General features: G+C 41.7%; 1 protein-coding gene across 1 annotated transcript in view; it reads right to left on the bottom strand.

The window, feature by feature from the left end:
* The window catches only part of GRB10 (growth factor receptor bound protein 10), a 203,816-nt gene that overhangs the window by 112,332 nt on the left and 68,854 nt on the right, over positions 1 to 22,630 (bottom strand). Inside the window, exon 3 of the mRNA XM_056857419.1 lies at positions 5,391 to 5,481. Coding sequence (XP_056713397.1) covers positions 5,391 to 5,481 — 91 coding nt within the window. The remainder of the gene's footprint in view (positions 1 to 5,390; positions 5,482 to 22,630) is intronic.

The raw sequence follows: 22,630 nt of genomic DNA, 5'->3' as shown, positions 1-22,630 counted from the left end.
TCCAAGATAAAACTTTTATTGATCATTATAGCTCTCCTTTGGCCCAGCTGAGATATTTCCTTCAAAATTATGAAGAGAGCTGCACTGAGTGGCTCCTGCTTGCAAGACTGAAGAGGTGAAATGCCTGTTACGTCACTAGCAACCCACTTTTCCTCTAAGCTCCACTTTCCCTGATGAAGCGCAAACAAGCAAATAATCCTTGCAAATCAGCAGGAGATTAGCCAGTTTAGGCCTGCCAAGAAAACACAATCTTCACTGCTGCTCCCCGCACAAAAAAAGAGCACAGTTTAACTTGCTCAGCAATAAGACGTCTGCACCTGAAAACAAGTAAAGGCCTCCTGAAAGCGCACACTTTCTATTGGACTAGCAGCAACAAGGTCTGTTCCATAGCTGCCCCCCCAACTCTGAGGGGCTCTTACAAAATACATGCTTTTACAAGCAGGTTTGCTACATTCACACTTTTCATATATTTTATACCACCCATTCCCCTCAACCCATCTGACAAGCGATCTTCTCTTCTTTAAACTCAAACAGAACAAAATGTTTCTTAGGGCCACTGAAGAGGCACCTTTTTTAAACATCGTTTTAGAATTGTGAACCTACTTGACAAGCTAGCATACATTTTCAGGAGTTTGCCGAACAGTCTTCTTTTTAACGGGGGGGGGGGGGGACCCAAGCTGTTGCTATGAGCATTCTTTTCATACAGATGTTGTATCCACTCCGAAGGTTCCCTGGAGCAGCATTTGTAGAGCTGCCAAAGCTAGCTTGGGAAATTCCTGGAGATGTGGGGCTATGGAGGTCACAGTTTTAGGAGGGATCACAGTGGAAATGTGATGCTATAAAATCTGTCCTCTGAAGCTGCCATTTCTTCCAGGGGAATTGATATGTGTAGTGGAGATCAGTTGTAATTCCTGGAGACCTCCAGGTGCCACCTGGAGGATGGCAACACTAAACACTTGGCAAGTTACAAATTTTTAAAAATTAAGATTAAATCCCATGACACATCAGTGAATCTTGTACTAAAAGAAGGTTTCAACCTATTTTAAATGGGGGGGGGAGGGACTGTGTCTTTCATACAGATGAAAGCCAGGCAGAAACCAGCAGACTGGTGTGGGCGGATGACCTAGCCAAGTGATGTAACATTCCATATGGAAACAACAAAAAGTTATACAAAGCAAAATGTTTAGAAGATGAAAATACTGTATACCCAAAGGGGAAAAAATAAAGACTGAATTGGAAAGCAGTAAAAGAATGACGTGGATGGCCCAGACTAGCCTGATCCCATCATATCTCAGAAGCTAAGCAGGGTAAGCCCTGGACATTATTTGGAAGGGAGACCACCAAGGAATACCAGGGGTGCTACGTAGAGGCAGGGATGGCAAACCACCTCTGAAGATCTCTTGCCTTGAAAACCCTAGAGGAATGGAATGGAATAGAATAGACTAAAGCAACAACTATCAACAAGAAAGTTAGTAGAAACTTACAGATAAATTTAAGATGTAAATGTGAATGCTAAACTAAAAAGCTGATTGAGAATAGTGCCTGCCTATACTAAAGAAAAAAGTCAGAACAGCTAGCAACTTAATATAAACTTACTGGAAAGAAATTGCATAAAACTGGAAGGAAGTCAACAAGTACATAAATGACTGGGGAGAGGATAACGCAAACATAATAAGGGGGAAGGAGAAGAGAGAAATGGGGTTTAATTCATATTAACAAAGGTTCAACATAGGCAGACATGGATTTTTTTTCCTGACAATAATAATTTCATAAAGCTGTTTAGTCTAGCAGTTAATAAATACCAATAACAATGTAGAACTTTCACACAGGAAAGTAAAAGTAAAGAAGAAAGCAAAAAAAAAAACACACTTTGAGGGGAAGCGGTACATGGGGGGGGATAAGGTTGCCAGATCCCTCTTTGCGATCAGTGGGAGGTTTTTGGGGTGTAGCCTGAGGTGGAGTTTGGGGAGGGGAGGGACTTCAATGCCATAGAGTCCAATGGCCAAAGCGGCCATTTTCTTCAGGGGAACTGATTTCTATCAGCTGGAGATCAGTTGTAATAGCAGGAGATCTCCAGCTAGTACCTGGAAGTTGGCAACCCGGGGGAGGGGGATCCAAGGGAGGTAGACGCTCACATAACAACAGATTAGAACACAGAAAATTCTGTAAAAGAAATCAGATTACGGAAAAAGAAAAACATGCATGGTCATAGAAGAAAAATTTAAAAAATGCTTGACAGTAACCTTAGCTGAGACATAAGATGCTTGTTAATGAAGCATCTGCTCAAAGTGTCACTATCTTTGGCAGAAAGTACTAAAAAGGCAAGCACATCATGAAAATGCAGCCTGAAAGCTATGACTACTGGGAGGGGGGGGGAAGAGAAGTAAATAGGAATTATCAATTATACATTTAGTGCATCAATGTGTTAAGAGCTTGTGGTTAAGAGTTTCCAAAAAGGAAAGAAATAAGCCACAAGCAGAGGTCAAAACAATTAAAACCAAAAGAAAAAAAATTATAGTAAACAGGGTGAGGGCAGGATGTACCAAAACATTAAAAGCAAGATACACATGATTGTGTAATAGGTCCAACTTGTCAATTTGCAATTGTTTTGTTAGACCTGTAAATTAAGAATTGTAGCAGAAATAATGCTATGTTGTCCATCCGTCTAAGCGGTCTTTATAGCGTATTAACCAGAATAGATTGTCCCAGGTGTATTTTCAATGGAGTATTACTGCCTAGACACACTGAATTTAGTGTATATGGCATTGTGACCCAAAACCAGCAGATGGCACTGCTGACTTTGTACATTTGTATTTATTCTGCATTTTAGGGTCAACCATCTGGAAGAGCCTATGGTGTTCGATAGGGGTAGCCGTAATTCAGTATTTTATAATACAGTGAAGTAAATAAGAATGTACCTAAGTTTATTTCTTTAAGAGGACAATAAAAATTACAGTCTCGAAGAAAACATCGGGGGGGGGGGGAAGAGAGAGAGAGAGAGAGAGAGAGAGAGAGAGAGAGAGAGAGAGAGACACACACACACACCTCCACTGTAATATCAACATCCAGATAAGAAAGGTTTTGTTCCTTTTAAATCTTGGACACCTGCCTAAAAGTGGGGGATAATGGAAATGCCTTGTATGAGAAGGTTTTCTACCTTGCTTCCCATATTCTTTAACTTTCTCACCATAAATGGTATGATGGGATTGACATTGATGACCTGACTGTTACCATATCAGTAGACCGACCATCTGGTCTTTGAGAACCTTGGAAACAGGTGGAACAAATTAACGGAAGGTCTATAAAAGAGATCTTCTAAGGCATAATCCTTATAAGGTGAGAGCCTTATACAGAGATATCAAGGTTGAACATTGTTTTGAGAATATAAGAAAGCCCTTGAAAACCATATAAGGAATATAATAAACAAATTCATATATGGAGTATCTGAAAAGACACCATATAAGGAAGATCATAGATTAATTTTCCCATGAAAAAAAGAGTATAAAAGGAGCCTAAATTTGTTTAGAATTTGGAGGTCTAGTCGAGACCTTCTGGGCGGTAGTCGAGACCTTCTGGGCGGTGGTGGTAATGTATGAAAATGTATAAGTAATTATTTGTCTATTCTATGCAATTCTCTGTAATAGTCTGTTGTGTGACTCTGCCTAAAAAAGTTATGTTATTGTTCTGTCTTATGCATTGAACTTGCCTTTAATATCTTGGACTATGCAATAAAAGAATCTCCCAGATTCAAAATGTTGCCTTTTTACCCTAGAGACTATTTCTACCAAGGAACCATACTTGTCAACCAAGTACACATCCTATAGATCTAGCCATTCGATGGTGGTAACAGAGCCCAGTACAGGGAGAACAAATGTGACTCAGGCTCTGACACAAACCCCTCTTCCTAACTCCACTCAGGGGTTCTTTGGAGGTGAAACAGAGGCTCTACGGCAGAGAGGTCAAACTCGTTTGTTACAAGAGCCAGGTTTGACATAAATGTCATTGGTGAGGGCCTCGCCAGCCCAGATTGTGAGTGGGGGGATGACTGCCTCAGCTGGCCAGATAAGAGCTCTCAAGAGTCCGGATTTGGCCGGTGGGCCTTATGTTTGCACAAGCAATTCCCAGCTCCTGTTTCAAAATCGTGTGGCTGAAACCAGAACAGTAGGTTGGACCACTGAGTTAAAGTTCCTGGAGCCTCTGATCACCTTATACTTAGCAGGGCGGCAACTGTATTTTATTTTGTGTCTTCTCCATACTTAACTGAAGCTTTGTAATGGCAGATACCTGGAAAATCTGGTACTGAGTGTCTGTAGTGTGTTTCAGACATCACAGATGGGAAGGGGACTGGTTGCTCCCACAGTAGTACCTGTGTACATGGTTCTTAAAAGCACAACTTCATTTTAAAGATAACTGTTCAACAGTAACTGGAAATGGAGTTCACTTGCATAGCAAACCATACCTTCCTGTTTGGTGCGGTCAAAAAAACAGAAAGCCAATTAAGAAGGACACCACTTTATAGGGCTTCCATAATATATACCCTCTTTCCTGGAATCACTTGTAAACAGACTACAGTAATCTTGGAGATGGCTTGATCTTATGACACAGTTCCAGACAACGTTCTGAACTCATGGTTCAGCTAGCTTCCTTCCTAAAGCCTTTGGGAATCAAATTCAAAACACATTTAGCCAAAGAATGGAAAAAAGACACTGGAAAGCCATTTTCTGAGCAGCATCAATCATGGAAAAGATTCAGGAGTACAGCCATTTTAAGTAAATGAGAATGGAAGGGGAGGGGGAAAGAGGAGGGACTCTGTAGCAATGGCATGCTGGGATGAAAGAGCAAAGATCTGGGTTTAAGGTTTAAACCCTAGGCTTGAGATCCAAACAAAGGGTCTTCCACAGGGAGACCTTAACAAAAGTTCAGCTGCCCAGGACCAAGGAGAGTCTGCTGTCCCTTCCCCCCGCCCCTCAGTAATGCCCCCCCCCCAAGGGCCATGTGAACTGTTTTGAAGATCTGGCTTAACCAGAACAAGTGCAGTTTCAACAAAGGGATTGTTATGGTAGTCTACACTAGATGTTGGTGGTCCTAGTAGGGTGTGTGTGTGGGGGGGGGGGGAAGACAGCTTTTCTTATTTATTGTTCTAAAGGATTTCTGAATTGGTCATTTGACTTTAGACTGTAATGTGAACTGGATATGGTTGAAAAGGGGTCTATAAATATACTAAACCACCCAGTTAGGGTTCCATAACCCTTCTCCATTCCACTTTAAGAGACTAAGAATACCAAGGCAAGCCAGCAAGCTTTGGCAAGAGGTATTCTTACCCTGCTTTTGCTGCTCGGGTATTTTTTCTCGTGGACCAACATGGCTACCTGCATTTTTTGTCCCTTTACCTTGGTGATTTAAGGAGATGCGACTTGATTGCTCCTGGAATCCAGGTTCCACTAGATCCCGCCGACTGTGCGCTGTCTGATCTACACTGTCCTGGAACAGAAAAATAGCAGAAATGCTTGTTCAGAATGGATTTGAATGATGAGAATTGCTAGCTACTTCATCAAAAGCTTTAAACAGAGAGAGAGGAAAGTATTGTTTTTATCATCATGACAAAAGAGTTGTGAAAGACTGCAGGATACAGGACTTTTCCTGAATAGTCTACTTCATATTGCATGTTAAAATGCAAACCATTTGTACTGGAAGTTGAGTTATAAATTCCATCATGGCATGTCTGAAGGTTGGTTGGAATTCCAACAACTTTGTGTGATCTACACTGGTCTTGGCCAAAGAATGCAAATGGCATCTATGCAAAAGTCACTTCCCTTGCAGACGAATGGAGCAAACTAGTGCCTCAGTGACACCAAAGCTCTCCAGTGGTTTCATCTGAGAAATGATTTATAGAAACAAGCATTCAATACGGAGCCCTGCTTTTTATTTACCCAACTTCTCCCACCCCCTAATAAACACAACCTGGTGGTGGTAGTGGAAGAAAGTGCCGTCAATGCCGACTTATGGTGAACCCGGGAAGTTTTCAAGGCAAGAGACGAACAGAGGTGGATTGCCCTTGCCTGCCTCTGGATAGCAACCCTGGACTCCCTTGGTGGTCTCCCATCCAACTACTTGCCAGGGCTGACCCTGCTCTGCTTCCGAGACCTGACGGCTTCCAAGACCTGACGGCTTCCAAGACCTGACAAGATTGGGCTAGCCTGGGCCACCCGGGTCAAGGTAAACACAACCTACATGTTATTAAATGCTGCTCTGAGTGGCAACACCAGGTACAGCCCATTGTGGAGAGCAAACAAATAAAAACAAAAAAAATCTATCCTGGGCAGTAGGAGAGAAGTAACTAGCCACTTCAACAAAAATTTGTAATTTTTGTAATTAATCCAAAGTACTCCAACTGATTTCAGCGGAGACCAGTTGGCAGGAAAGCCAGCATAGTCAATCCCGTTAATCAGTAACTTTAGCTATAAAAATGTGCTTAATTTAATCCATGTCCTCTGGCGGCAAATTTAACCAATGAGGTTTTGCTTTCCTTCATTATGCATAAGACTGTAGCCAAATACATATGTATGCTGGCTTGTGGGTAGTAACACTTGTCTATCTGTATGTGGTGAGGCACAGAAGGGTGCAAGAAGGTTTATGGATGAACTATGGGCCAATTTCTGGTGGACCACCTGGCTCCTGCTAGGATTCTCACAGAGCACACCAGGCTAGGTGGACCTTGGTCTGAGCCAGTAAGACACAAATTACACTCTTAAGGAAGAATGAATGCTCAGAAACAATCCACAGAGCTTAGCAATGACGTCTTCAATGTTAAGAAATTAAGCATCTCCCCTCTTGTTTTGCAAATGTCATACACACATTATGGACAAAAGAAATGGTCCCCAACATTTTTGAGCCTATGGGCACATTTACATTCTAACACAGGGTGGTGGGCGAAACCACAAAATGACTGCTACAGGAGGTGGAGCCACATACACACAGAGAACAAATGGAGTAATTTTTTAAAAAAATACACCAGGAAGGAAGAGTAAGACAGAATAAAACCAACACTGTGGTGATGGCTGCTGCCAAAACATTATTTTAATCTGCATAGTCAGACAGATTTCCAGCGGCCAATCAGAAGCCCTGTTGGAAGGAGCACCATCTGGCCCCACCCCCTTTCCAAAAACATTTGGTGAGCACCAGGAAAGCTGTTGGTGTGTGCCATAGTGCCCATGGATGCCATGTTGGGGAACCCTGGAATAGAGGTTCTAGTGAGACTAAAATAAAGCTGCTTACACATGACTGCAGTGAGCACTTACCACACCAGTAACTATCAGTTGTCACTAGCTGTCTGGTATTAAGAGTGATAGAGAGTGGGGAAATCTGTAAGTATGCTCTGAATTACTTACTTATTAATGTGCATATTTAACAAAAAATACTTTTGGTTAAGAACAGAAGAAAAGCCATGCTGGATCAGACCAAGGACAATCAAGTCCAGCAGTCTGTTTGCACAGTGGCCAACCAGGTTGAAACACATATAGTTATTGTAGACTGAAATAATAACCTCCTAAAGACCTCATTACTCCATTGTGGTTAGTGTCAGACTAGGATCTGGGAGACCAAATCCCTACCTCCACCATGGATACTTGCTAGCTCTCCTTTTCTGGAGGTTTTTAAGCACAGGCTAGATGGCCATCTGTCAGCAATGCTGATTCTATGACCTTAGGCAGATGAGAGGGAGGGCATCTTGGCCATCTTCTAGGCATGAAGTAGGGGTCACTGTGAATGTGTGGGGGAGGTAGTTGTGAATTTCCTGCATTGTGCAGGGGGTTGGACTAGATGACCCTGTTGGTCCCTTCCAACTCTATGATTCTATGATCTTACAGAAGGTAGTCCTTCTTCACACATACATTCCCTCTCCCTTTCACCATTGCTCAAAATACCATTTGCAAACTTGCTTCTAACCACACAACTGCCAGAATTAGTTCTAAACTAGCTCAAACTCTGAAAAGAGAATGAGGAGGAAGCCATCCTTAAGCCCAGGAGGAAAGAACAAGATACTGGGAGCACTCCCAATTGCCCAACCACAACTAGAGAAGGCAGTGTTTCATCCATATTGACTCAAGGGGTGTTTAAGCTCTCAGGTCTGCTTCAGGTTTGTCACAGAACAGATTGAGTTCTTAGTCCACGGAGTCACGGAGGGGTCTCCTGAGCCATCTGCCTCTTTATTGTTAATTTCCTTGGCTCACAATAGTTTGCATTACACGTGACCACTGCAAGCCAAGCCAAAACATTCCTAAATGAAAACCTGGCTGTGGTCAGAGGTCTAAAAGTGTGTGCCCAGGAGTGGAGAAGTACACCCAGTTCCATTTTAGCCTGGATTGGCAATATTCCTACACAATGCTCTCCAACCATCTCCTAAGACCTTCAGTAGCTAACATGCAACTAAGAGACTGGGTCTTCAGGTGCGATGCCCTGTTTGACAGGGCATAAAGCACAGTCCGCACCATGGTTTAAACTATTCAAAAGTGACCATTTTAGAGCCCGGTATCTAACTAAGATCTCAAATTATAACCTCAGAGCAGCGTTTTCTGCTCTATACTTTGAAACAATGCCAACGGCCATTTTAGTCGGGCGGTAAGGATCAACACTTTTGTATCTGCAATACCCATGTGCGGGAGGATCTACCCCATCAGCTGCTTTACTATATGTACAGCTCAGAGTTAAGTTTCTCGATAGGCTACTAGTGGGTACAAACTTTAACTCTGAAAAAGAGAAACTCATATTCCTGTTGTCGGACTCCAACGATTTTATATCTTATAGAACATCCTTGTTTGCTCTGGCAGCAAGGAAAATAAGGGCGAAGGCAGATAGCTCATAAGTGCTGTTGTTATTGGTGGTCTATAACAATGTTAATCCTTTCAGATTTATTTTTTTTATACATGCTTCCTTTTGTTTATAATGTGCTATTCTGTGGATGATGTTTTGTGAAGGCTTATGGCCACATACAAATAAAATTTTACTTACTTACTTTTACACAATACCAAGCCAGGGGGAACCGTTAACATTATTATACAGGTCTATTTAATACATTTAATGTTCTACAGCCTGATCCCAACTCCCTTTTTAATTTTGATTGGAAACAGACTTTATTTGGTTTGCAGGCAGTATAAGCTTTATGGCCAGAAGACATTCCCTGCAATACTCACATCCTTACCTGCGCATAGGATTGGTTATAACAGCACATAATGCAATTTTTGAAAAAAGGGGAGGCATAAGTGCCTGTCAGGACTATGTCAAAAGACAGAAATACAATCAGTATGCAACCTGGAGTCACATTTCATTTTGTTGTCTATTTAGACAAGGTGCTTCAAGACAAATAAGGCAGGTTGCTAACTCCAGCAGCAATCTAGCTGTACCTGAGAACAAGGTCAGAAGACTGATTAAGTGTTAAGTGTCATGCTTGGCCCTGCCAGGGCAACAGGCTTTTAATATTTTTCAGCATTTTATATTTAGTTTGTCCCCTTATCTCCCTTCCCTTAAACACTTTCTGTTCAAAGCCACAGACATGCTTCTGACTTCACATATGATTACAGTAAGTAAGTAAGCAAGCAAGCAACAAATGCTATTCTTAGACCTACTTCAAATAGTAGCCAGTATTCCATTTGTTCACATGGGCCACTTGAGTATTGCATGTGCACATGAAGCAGACCCTTGGCCCATCAAGGTCAGTATTTTCTACTCAGACTGGGAGTGGCTCTCCAGGGTCTCAGGTAGAGGTCTTTCACATCACCTATTAAAGGTAAAGGTAGTTCCCCGTGCAAGCACTGAGTCATTACTGACCCATGGGGTAACGACATATCACAATGTTTACTAGGCAGACTGTGTTTACAGGGTGGTTTCTCATTGCCTTCCCCAGTCGTCTACACTTTACCCCCAGCAAGCTGGGTACTCATTTTACCAACCTCGGAAGTTTGGGATGCTGAGTCAACCTTGAGCCAGCTACCTGAAACTGACTTCCGTCGGGATCGAATGTGGGTTGTGAGCACAGCGTAGACTGCAGTACTGTAGCTTACCACTCTGCCCCATCACCTATGGATTGAGCCTGGGACCGTCTGCATGCCAAGCAGATGCTGTACCGCTGATCTATATCCCCTCCCCATCTTATGGACATCTGAAACCAGGGGTTGTGTAGATTTTTCTTCTCCACTCATTAGACCAATATGCATACAATGACCAGATTCTTGGGAATCCCAGCTATTTTGCTTTGTTGGATCTCTTACCCATCTTGAGTTTTCATCTCTTTTGAGAAGGGATGATGTACGTATGAGGACCTAAAAACAACAGATTGACCTTATCTAGAACTTACCAGCCTTGCCTATAGCCTGAAAATGCTCTTAGGCATTAGCTCCTTAGACTGGAATCTCCCCCTCGCCCCCCCCCCAAGCCTCCACTTTCAGTGATTTTTGGCAACCTACCCAAAAGATTAAGGCAATCATGAACCAACATTCTGTTATCCCCTGCTCCAACTTTCTTATCGAAAAGGTGTGTAGAGTTGCATGACTGTTTCTGCACTGAAAGGAAACAGACTTGAGATTTCAAACAGAAGTCCAAGATTGATCTATAGGGGTGCCACGTCAAAAGCCAGAGATCCTCTTGTACCTCAATAAGGCAATTAATGCTTGCTACAGCAGATGGAAGAGGAGTCAGAGAGAGCAATGGAAAATCCAGATGTCCACCTGGCCTCCCAACTCAAAGGTACATTTTAAAAGGTGAGGTAATGAACTGGTTTCAGAGATGACCTCTTTCCTTCCAGTTCTTCAGTCCCCATTCCACTGCATTTTGTTGTTTTACTAGGAACCTTTGCTGTTAAGAGTCAAATATTATTATATTTTGTAATTGGCTTATTGATTGACTGAATAGTTCTGTCACCCTCGTAATCTGCCTTGAGTTCCAGTGAGAAAGGCAGACTATAAATGAAAAAAACTAACTAACTAACTAAGATACAGCACCTTAGAGACCAACAAGATTTTTGGAGTATGAGCTTTCAGGAGCCAAAGCCTCCTTCGTCAGATCAATTCAATGCAAAATATGCACTCTATCATAGAGGAACCCTCCTTGTTTCTCAGTGAGAAAGGCAGACTATAAATAAATAAATACAGGTAGAGTATCTCTTATCCGGACATCCCATATCCAGACTGACCCAAAAACTGGACCCTTCGAGCCGGCATGCAGGTAGAGCCAGGCAGTGTGGATGTGACTTGAAGCCATCCTGCCCGGCCTTTCTGAAGTCCGGAGAGGCAGGGCAGTGTGGCTGTGAGTCAGATTGAACTTCAACCGCGGCAGGGAAGCTAAACTGAAGTCTAGGCTCGGTCACTGTGTGCCCGGACTTCAGTTTAGCTTTCCTCCCCACTGCAGTTGAACTTCAGATCCAAAATTCAGACATAGTTCCAAAATACAGACTACTTCTGATCCCAAGCTGTCTAGATGAACACATGAACACATGAAGCTGCCTTATGCTGAATCAGATCCTTTGTCCATCAAAGACAGTGTTGTCTACTCAGACCAGCAATGGCTCTCCAGGGTCTCAGACAGAGGTCTTTCACATCACCTACTTGCCTAGTCCCTTTAACTGGAGATGCCAGGGATTGAACCTGGGACCTTCTACATGCCAAGCAGATGCTCTACAAACTGAGCTACAGCCCCTCCCAGCATATGTGGGATACTCAGCATATACATACATTCATAAATACATACATACATTTACACATACATACATACACACACACACATATATGTATATGTATATATATGTATGTTGAGTATGCCACATCCACGGGGAGGGGCTGTGGTCAGTTTGTAGAGCATCTGCTTGGCATGTAGAAGGTCCCAGGTTCAATCCCTGGGACCTTCTACACACACACACACACACAAATAAACTATATTTAGACTATATGCTTTTGCATCTGTACACAGCACCATATACATTGATGACATTATATATCCCTGCTTCATTATATATTTAAAAGAACTGGCAAACGAGATGCCTTTATCTTGTTTTCCAAGGTACCAGAAAGCATGGCCAAAAATGTAAGTAGACTTGGAGACATAGAAAGGCACACAGAAGATTCTGCTCAGGATAGCCAGACTAAAAAGTGTAGGACTCTCAAAGGAAGGTTTTTTCCCCCCAACTTTGCATGTATTCCATCCTCAAGGTTAATGCACATGGGGGTTATCCTATGCTAAGCCTAACTTCTGGGAGGTATGTTGGACCATTCATTATCTCTCAGCCTAGGGTCATGGTCAATCAAGGATGAACCCAAGGCTGACAACCCATCACCTAGTTCTCCAAAGTTATTCAGGAATACCAATTAAGCTAGCAGCCTCCTGTCGAGCAGATGCCAAGGGTTCCTGGCCAGTCACCTGTACAACTAAAAGGTTCAAATGGAATACTGTGAAAGGAAAAATGATTGTGGGAAACTGGATTTTAGCTTTTGTTCATATTCCGCAGCTGGATGTCAACACAGAGTTCAGAAAATGTTCATCACCGACTGCCAATGTTTATAAGGTGGCCATAGTTTTCACAGGAGGTGTTCTACACGAATACTCTGCTCAGTAAAAGAATGCTTGCAAATTGGGTAGCTTAGCTTGAGATAAGAGTCTTTATTTGTTATATTCAAAGTCCATTCTAAATATTTAGTAAAAGAGATTTCTTCCAATGTAGGATACAGGAAGAAATAAGGATACTGGAAGAAATAAAGGTAACTCTGAAAGTACATCCTCCTTGTCAAGTAGCCCTGATCTATGCCTGGTAATCCTTCCTATGAATACTTGTGTGGTATCCACCTCTGTTAGATGTTCCAAACCTATCAGTGTGGCTCAGGCAGGCAAACCAATTCATTTCTAAAGCTTGGGAATAAAATTTTATAAAGAATCAGGGCAGCTTGAAGCAAACATTGAAAATCGAAGGCAATTTATATATATAAACTGAAAAGACATACACACCCTTATAATTACTGCCACGTTAATTATTAAACACTGAATTTCATTGAATCATAGGTTTTCTGCTAGGAAACCTTCTCTTCCGTGGTGTAGTGGTTAAGAGGGATGGTTTGGAGCAGTGGGCTCTAATGTGGAGAACCGGGTTTGATTCCTCACTCCTACACATGAGCGGCGGGTGTTAATCTGGTGAACCGGGTTTGTTTCCCCACTCCTACACATGAAGCCAGCTGGGTGACCTTGGGCTAGTCATAGCTCTCTCAGAGCTCTCTCAGCCCCACCTACTACACAGGGTGTCTGTTGTGGGGAAGGGAAGGTGATTGTAAGCCAGTTTAATTATTCCTTAAGTGGTAGAGAAAGTCGACATATAAAAACCAACTCTTCTTCTTTGACATCCATCAATACTGCATAGCTAGGCACTTTGAGCCTTAGGATAGGCCTCAGTTCATCAAATCTTCTGCAGGTTTATCCTGAAAGCCAAGTTGTCATCACTTTGCTGAACAATGTTCCAAAACCTAAAAGGAAGCGTCTCTAATACCCTGAAATTGCACTTGAGAATCTTTGAGCACAGGAGAAGATGCTAGAGAAAACTGACTTAGCCTGAAAGAGTTTCAGAGGATAGCCACGTTGATCTACAGTAGTCAAGTCCAGTGGCACTTTAGAGATCAACAAAATTTTCAGTGCATGAGCTTTTGAGAGTCAAAACTCTGACCAAGGGAGCTCAGACTCTCAAAAGCTTATACTTTGAAAATCTTGTTGGTCTCTACAGTGCAACTGGACTAGAAAGATCTAGCCTGAAAGATGTCAAGCTTCTCCACAGTACGTTGATTTCTTTGCAGTGTACGCAACATATCTGGGTAGAGTTCAGTCATCTTAGCACAAGAACATTCTGACCCTGTTGAAAGCTAAGTTCAATCTGACCTTGAGACATATGGACACAGAGAAACCACTGGCAAACAAAAAATATTCATCTCCAAGTCCCTTTGCTATGTGTGCAATTTTTTAAAATTTACTTGATCAATACCTTGCCTTTCTCCCTAGTAGGGAGCCCAAACGGCTTCTCCATTTTATCCTCTCACCAACCCTGTGAGGTAGGTTAAGGTGAGAGAGCATGTAACTGGCCCAAGGTCATCCAACACGCTTCCATGGCAGAGTGGGGATTTGAACCTGGGTCTCCCAAAATCTAGTCCTGCCAATCTCCAAGAAGATGCAAGGACATAAGAACCGCCCTGCAAGATCAGACCAGTGGTCCATGTCACCAGCATCATATTTCACATAGGAGCCAGTCAGTTGCCTTGGAGGCCAACGAACAGGACATAGAGACCAAGGGTTTCCCCGACTGCTGCACTTTAACACTTCCTTCCTCTAAAGGTGCAAGATCCTTTTAACTGCCATTGATAGAAGCCATTGATAGAAATCTTCTTCATACATCTAGCTAATCTCCTTTTAAAGCTATCTATGCTTGGGACTGCCTTGAAAACCCTACAGCAGGGGTGTCAAACATATGGCTGGATCCGGCCCTTTTAAGAGCTCTTATCCAGCCTGTGAGCCAGCCGCGGCAGCCACTCCCCACCCCCAGTCCAGATTTGGGCTGGCGAGGAATGGCCTGGCCTGACCAAGTGACATTTATGTCACATCCACATGAGTTCGACCCCTCCTGCACTACAGGGTCGCCATAAGTAAGCTGCGACACTTCAGGGCACATTCTACCACCAACCATGCCTGGGGCCATCATGATATTCATTCCACAAATTGTTGTGTGAAGAAGTATAAAAGATGTATTTTAAAGATTCAAAACTCTCCTTGATGCAAAGAAACCACACACTGGAACATTGACTTAACTTTACGCTGACTGGAGGAACGCTTTTACAATAAATCTCCAACGTTCTCTAATGCTGGACGTCAAGATAACCAGCAAAATTTACAACTTAAATAGTAACCAAATTAGATAAAACTACAGTTCCGCTCCAGATTTCCCCAGGGGGAGACCTAAGAGCAGTGTGCAACGAACTGGCACCCTCTCCGGTTGGCAGGGCAGCCCTTCCCCATCACTAGTCCCCTCCAAAAATTCACAGGGAGTACTTAATTTTCTACTCCACTGCTGCGCAAACAATGAAATAAACAGCTCATTTTGAATTTTTGTTCCCTCCCCCTCAACCCAGATTTACTGACACACTTGAAACAAAGGAAATTGCTGCAATGCCTCAGAAAAAAGTACATTCCAACACTTCTGTCGAAGCAACGACAATAGCTCCTTTAATACCATATGAGCACACCAAAACACTAGGCTGCATTAAGATTCCTCCAAGATCAAAAGGCTCCTGTAATTACCAGCATGTTATTGAGAGAACATTTCCCTGTGTGCCAGTAGTTACAAGGGAACCACTGCATACAAAACAAGGGATAACTGATTACAGCCTTCCTCCTTTCCCCAAAGAAAGGGCAATGGCAGATGGAGACATGTTCACATAATCAGCCTTCTTCACCCACCCCAGATTTACACTGGTTTATACCCTTTTCACTACCAGAAGCAATCCGTGGCAAGATAGAGAATAAGAATGTGTGTAATTTGTACTGGCAGGTATGTTACCCCCTTGGTTTTCTGAGACTCTCCCTCCAAAAGCAACCTATTCCCACCTCCAGCACACATGTGACTAGATAACCACCGGCTTCCTGCAACCACGATTTGCAAACAGGAAGCTTCCATCAATAACACATGCTCATCTCTCCCCCCCCACCCGTGAAGTCTTCCCACTTTATGTTAAGCTTACTTTGGCATTAGATGTGACCCAATTCTAACCATGGTTCCCTGAAACCACAATATGAAGCCAAGAGTGGAAGCAGACTTGCGAAATATGGTTACAATGGATCCTGGCTAGGTTAACCATGGTTAGTATTTGCACATACCATGCAAACTATAATACAAACCCAACAGCGTGAAGGTGTGCTCATTCCAGAGACTGGCCCTGGTTTGTGAAGAACGGAGCCTTGACTACTTACTGTGAGGGCTCCTTCTCATCTGAGGCGAAGGGCATCTTGATCTGCGGGTGTTTTCCATTGCTCAGTCCAGGAAGGCAGGACCAAAACTTCACTTCCTGTCTCCTCTAGGCGGGAAAACAGCCTGCTAGATCCAGTTACAGGCTTGCCTAGCTATTAAACAGGAGTGGAAACTAACAGAAACTCACAACATACATAACAGGATGCTGAAACAAGGTCAACAATTGAACAGGATAAACAGAAGATTATAGTAAATTATCTCAGTGTTGTAGGTGTTGCTAACGATCTAAGATCTCAATGTCAGCTCTACCCTAGAAGCCCGAAGGATTTCTAAGATGTTACAGTATCCTTGATCTTTCAGATCTTTGCTCAGGTGGGCAAGATGCCCTTCACCTCAAAAGAGAAGGAGCCCTCACGGTAAGTAGTCAAGGCTCCGTTCTCCTCTGAGGCAAGGGCATCTTGATCTGCGGGACTTCCAAGAGCTCCCCATATGGGCGGGTTAACATTCTTCTTCGACTACATGTTGCAGGACTCTGCGTCCAAAGGCAGCTTACGCAGAAGACCAAGTATTAATCCTGTAGTGTTTGGTGAAAGCAGAAACTGAAGACCAGGTGGCAACCCGACAAATCTCATCAACTGGAGCTTGTTTGTCAAATGACGCTATAGTGGCTGCACTGCACACGGAGTGTACGGTGATCCCATCGGGAATAGGGACCTTGCTTTGTTTGTAAGCCTCCACTATGCATTGCTTCAAGGTGTAGCTGATGGAAGCCGCGTACATCTTTTGGCCTTTGCTAGGATTAGAAATGCCTATGAACAGAGAGTCGGACTTTCTGAAATCCGCTGTTCTGTTGATGAAAATACGGATGGCTCTACGGAGCTCCAAGGAGTGCCAGTCTTGTTCCTTAGGACAAGATGGTTTGGGGCAGAATAAAGGAAGAATGATCTCTTGTGTCCTGTGAAAGGATGAATTGACCTTAGGAAGGAAGGCTGGATCCAATCTCAGAACCAATTTGTTTTTATGAAAGACGCATAGTCCTTTACGGATGGATAAGGCTCAAAGTTCAGAGACGCGTCGAGCTGAGGTTATCGCCATCAGAAACAGTACCTTCATGCAAATAAATTTTAGTGGAACTGAGGCCAGAGGCTCGAATGGGGCCTTAGTGAGAGCTTTGAGTACGAGACTGAGTTTCTAGGTAGGGAATCAATAGATGGTAGGTGGTTTAGTCTGAGCGACTCCCTTAAGGCTATAACATCACGATGCTTGGATGTAGGTACGCCCTCTGAAAATGGAATCATGGTGGTTAAGGCTGCTTCCTGATATCTTAGAGTGGAGGCCAAGAGGTTTAAACGTACTCCTTCCTGAAGGAACTCCAGGAGCTTGTCGACCCCTGATCCACTTTTTTTCTGCGGGACCATCTGACAAATGCCTTCCAGGACGCATTATAACTGTATCGGGTGGCTGGTCTGCGTGCCTCTAGAATAGTGTCCGCCACTTCCTTAGAGTATCCACACTCTAGCAGTCTTTTCCTTTCAAGACCCAGACGGTCAGACAAAACCACTGGAGATCTGGGTGTACCATAGGTCCCTGCTCTAGGGTGTTCCAGGACGTGGGGATGGTCCACGGCTCCTGTGTCGATAGTTGGTGAAGTGTGGTGAACCAAGGTCTGCGGACCAGTAGGGTGCCACTAGGAGAACATTGGCCCCTTCCTGCTGGATCTTGCGTAGGACCTTGGGCAAGATGGGTAGAGGTGGAAAGGCGTAGAGGAGTTCTCGCAGCCAGGGGCTCAGAAGGCATTGACTCCCTCCGCCTGCGGGTGGTAGTACTTGGAGAAGAACCTCAGGACCTTGTGATTGTCGCTCGAGGCAAACATGTGCACTGCTGGAGTCCCGAATCTCTTTTTGATGATCTGGAAGGTGTCTTGGTTTAAGGCCCAATCTCCTTCATCCACCACCCGGCAGCTTAACCAATCTGCTTGTATGTTTAGCACTCCCTTTATGTGCTCTGCCAGTAAGGTCTTGATGTTGATTTGGGCCCATCTGAAAATTTGTACCGACTCCTTGTGGAGGGTAGAGGACCTTGTGCCCCCGTTTGTTCAGACACGCCTTGGTTGTTATGCTGTCTGATCTCACCAGGACATGGTGGCTCCCGACTATCGGTGCAAACTTTAGGAGGGCTAGCCTGGCTTCCGGTTCCTGTGCCGATCGCCGTGGCAGCTCAAGACTAGAGCTCCGGGCTCTAAAGCGGAGCGGGGGGGGAGGTTCCCCCCCCCGGAATAACGACGCGGCTCCCCTGGAAGGAGAGGGGAAGCTGAATAGGCTGCCGGCTCGCGCCCCGACCAAGGTGCGCCCGCTGCCTCAAAATCGGCAGTGAGCGCCAGGAGGGGAAAGCGGATGAGTCAGCGCCATTAGATCTGCAGGAGCCCGGGTGGCGGAGGAAACGGCACGGAGCAAAGTAAAAAGGTTTTTTTTTCTAATGATTAACATTTGCTAACAACTAACTCACGGAGGTGTCTAATCTGTTATCTAAACAAGGAGAAGCATTTTTGATTTTGTTTTCTACACTCGCTAACCCTAACAAAGTGAAACTTGACTTTTTGCCAAAGTGTTGCGCATTTAAAATTCCAGCTGTGCCACTTCAGACCTGAGAAGCATCTGACCAGGACTGAAAGCAAGTGAAACATTGGCAATGGAGCATTGAAGGAATATAAATGCTATATCCTCTCCAGAATTGATACTTGACTTTTGATTTTTTCTGCTTGAAACTGAATGTTGTTTTGAAATAAAATACGTTTAAACAAATATAGCTGAACTAATGTTTTAAGCAATAACTCTCACCCCCCCTCACCCTCCCTGGATTACAATAGCAGCCACTTCAAGTTTTTTACATGGAAAACAAAGAAGACAAAGTCAAAAAAGACACAGAAAAACATCCTAAAGTATTATTAAAAGAGACCAAACAGCTTCAGATTCAACAATCACTACAATTTAAAAGAAGAGCTTCTGTCACCAGTCCTGCTCTTTCACCAGCTTCTTCTCCTGGAACAGAGACATCAGTAACAGCAAAGATGACTAAAAAACCTGATGCCACTCTTAACTCTCTACAAGAACTGTTGACTAAAACACTCCAAGAGGTGACATCAGTTAAACAAGAGGTGACAGAAGTTAAACAGGAAATGGTTTCAATGAAGCAGGAAATGGAATCTGTTAAGCAAGGCCTAAATCAAAATGCAGTGGCTATTACTACACTTCAAGAATCCATCTCATCTTTAGCAGCAAAACAGGATAAGCTTGATGCAAAAGTTCAAAAGCAAGCAAAGGACAACAAAGAAACCAGAAAGAGGGTTGATGCTCTTGAATTGTCAATGGAAGCCTCCCAGGAACGCGAGGAATTGCGAGATGACAGTACCGCAATGTTGGAGTTGAAGATAAAGGAAAATTGGATTCGTTTACGTGGTTTAAAAGAAAAACAGGAAGGTACAAACCTGAGAAATTATTTGAAAATATTGTTGGCTGATTTTTTACAGGAAGACGATGCTGTGGTGGAAGGTATGATAATTACAGCCTACAGAATGAACTCTGCTTATGCTACAAAAAATAAAGTTCCAAGAGATTGTTTGATCCAGCTTTTTTCCAGAAGTCATCGTGACCTAATTTTGAATAAAATTTTAACAATCCACTAACAATTGATGGGAATCCGGTGAGACTGATGAAAGAAATCCCTGGAAGACTGCTGAGGAAAAGAAAACTTTTTGCAGAGTTTGTGGAAAGACTGAAATACAATGGAATACAATATAGATGGGAATACCCTCAGGGAGTTTCTTTTATCTTCAAGGCTAAAAGAGTTAAAATTACAGATACTGTCAAAGTAGAACAATTCTTGCGAAGATATGAAGGGGAGCTACGCAAACCACCAGGCCAAACTTCAAGAGAACATGATGGAAAGGATCGTGCTGAAGAAGAAAAGGCAGAAGAAGCAACTGGGGGGGCATCATCCTCAGATGAGTGAGGAGTGAGGAGCTGGCTGAACAAAGGGGGGAAAAAAGGGGGGAAGAGGGGAGGGCGAGAAAAGGATAATGGAGGTTTTTAAGAGAAAAAGAGAAATAACTATGGAAATTTGAGTAGGAGTTTATATTAATAATAAAAATGCTACAAATTGTATCTTGGAATGTTAATGGTTTGAACTCTCCAATTAAGAGGAAAAAAGTGTTTTACCATCTACAAAAGTCCAAAGCTAATATCTTTTGTTTACAGGAGACACATATATTACCAAAGGATATTCACAGGTTGGAGCAAACAAAAATGGGCAAATTATTCACTGCGTGTAATGAAATGAAAAAAATCAATGGTATTGCTATGTATGTCCCTTCAGTATTAGAACCTAAACTTTTATATAAAGATGTAGATGGGAGGATTTTAATTGTGGAAATTGTAATGGGATTTCAGAAAATAATATTAGTGGGTATTTATGCAACTAACATAAATCAGAAATTATTTTATTCTAATCTAGCGTCGATATTAGCAGAATACGCTAATGGGAAAATGATTTGGATGGGAGATTTTAATGGGGTAATGGTACCAAGACTGGATAGATCTACAAAGAAAAAAAAGAGTAAATATGAGGGTAAACTTCCAAGTATTTTTAATTATATAACAGATCAATGGGAAATGTTTGATATATGGAGATTAATGAACGGTAATAAAAAAGGGTATACTTTTTATTCATCAAGACATTGTTCCCATTCAAGAATAGATATGTTTTGGTTATCTAAAGATATTACAAGTTTATCTGAGGCTCCTGAAATTTTACCTAAGGTGTTTTCTGATCATAATGCGCTAATGTTAAGGATTAATATAGGTACAAAAAAAAATAAATCTTGGGTGGTAAATGAATATTTACTTAAAAATAAGAAAATTGTGGATAAATTGAAAATAGATATACAAAACTATTTTTTAGAAAATATCGATAAAGGGAGATCGGATGATATTGTATGGGACGCAGGCAAAGCAGTACTAAGGGGTTTATTGATACAACAAAATTCGAGATGGTATAGAGAGAGAGAAGGTAAAAAGAAGAAATTGTTAGAACAGATTAAACAAGAAGAGAATCTATTGAGAAAAGTACAAACTAAATTGCTTAAACAGGAATATAGAGATAAGATAAAAAATTTGCAATATCAATATGAATTTTTAATAAATGCAGAAATAGAAAAAAAAATTATGTATAATAGGCAGAAATTTTTTGAACATGCAAATAAACCAGGTAAACTATTAGCTTGGCAACTTAAGCATAAAGAAAAGAATTTACCTATAATAAGAATAAAGAGAGATGGTAAGGTTACAATGGATAAATGTAAAATTGTAGAAACTTTTGTGGACTATTACTCAAATTTATATAGACAAGGAGAGGTTTCAGAAAAAGAAATAGAGACATATTTGAACCAATTAGAATGGACAGGAATTTCACAAGAACATAAAGAATTATTAGACGCTAATATAACCTTGGAGGAATTAAAAGCAGTAATAGGTAAAAGTAAGTTGAATAAAGCACCAGGAGCAGATGGTTTTACAACATTTTATTATAAAGTTTTTATGGAACAAATCTCTCCACATCTTTTAAAAGTGATGAATAATTGTTTGCAGAATGGATCTATTCCAAATACCTGGAAACATGCAAATATAGTGTTAATTCCTAAACCAAACTCAGACTTATTAGATGTTAAAAATTATAGACCAATCTCATTATTGAATAATGATTATAAATTTTTTGTAGCGATTCTGGCAAATAGATTGAAAAAAATACTGAGTCAGATTATTCATAAGGATCAAGCAGGCTTCCTTCCCGGAAGGCTGATTAGCCAAAATGTTAGAGTAGTAATAGATCTTTTAGAATGTGCGGAATTTAGCACTATACCTTTAGCAATGATATTTTTGGACGCAGAAAAAGCATTTGATAATGTAAATTGGAAGTTTATGAAAAAAGTATTAGAATATATGGATTTTGGAAAGAAATTCCAATTAGCTATTGAAAAGATCTATACTTACCAATCTGCTAGATTGTTGATAAATGGGAATATAACATCACAATTTGAAATACAAAAGGGCACCAGACAAGGTTGCCCTTTATCACCATTATTGTTTATAATAACGTTAGAAGTTTTATTGAAAAAGATTAGAAATAATGTAAATATTATAGGTTATAAGGTTGGGAGAAATCATTTTAAGCTTAAAGCATATGCAGATGATTTAGTTTGTTTTTTAACTAACCCTATTAGTCAGATTGCAGAATGGAAAAAAACGGTGGAGGTTTATGGAAAACTTGCAGGATTTAGAATTAATAAAAACAAAACAAAAATATTGGTTAAAAATATGACACTCTTGCAGCAACAAGAATTATCAAAAAATACTGGTTTTACTATAGAACAAAAATAAAGTATTTGGGTATTTGGTTAGCTTCAAATAATTTTAATTTATTTAAAAATAATTATATAAAAACATGGCATCAAATTAATACAGACTTGAAAAACTGGCAAAGAATACCTATATCACTATGGGGTAGAATTTCAGCTGTTAAAATGATGGTTTTACCCAAAATGCTTTTTTTATTTCAAAATTTACCAATAATTAAGGGGGTTAAAATATTTAAGGTATGGAA

Source organism: Euleptes europaea, chromosome 11 (assembly GCF_029931775.1).
Source record: "Euleptes europaea isolate rEulEur1 chromosome 11, rEulEur1.hap1, whole genome shotgun sequence".
NCBI lineage: Eukaryota > Metazoa > Chordata > Lepidosauria > Squamata > Sphaerodactylidae > Euleptes > Euleptes europaea.
Note: the sequence above shows the minus strand (reverse complement) of the source record. Positions and strands in the feature narration are given on the sequence as shown.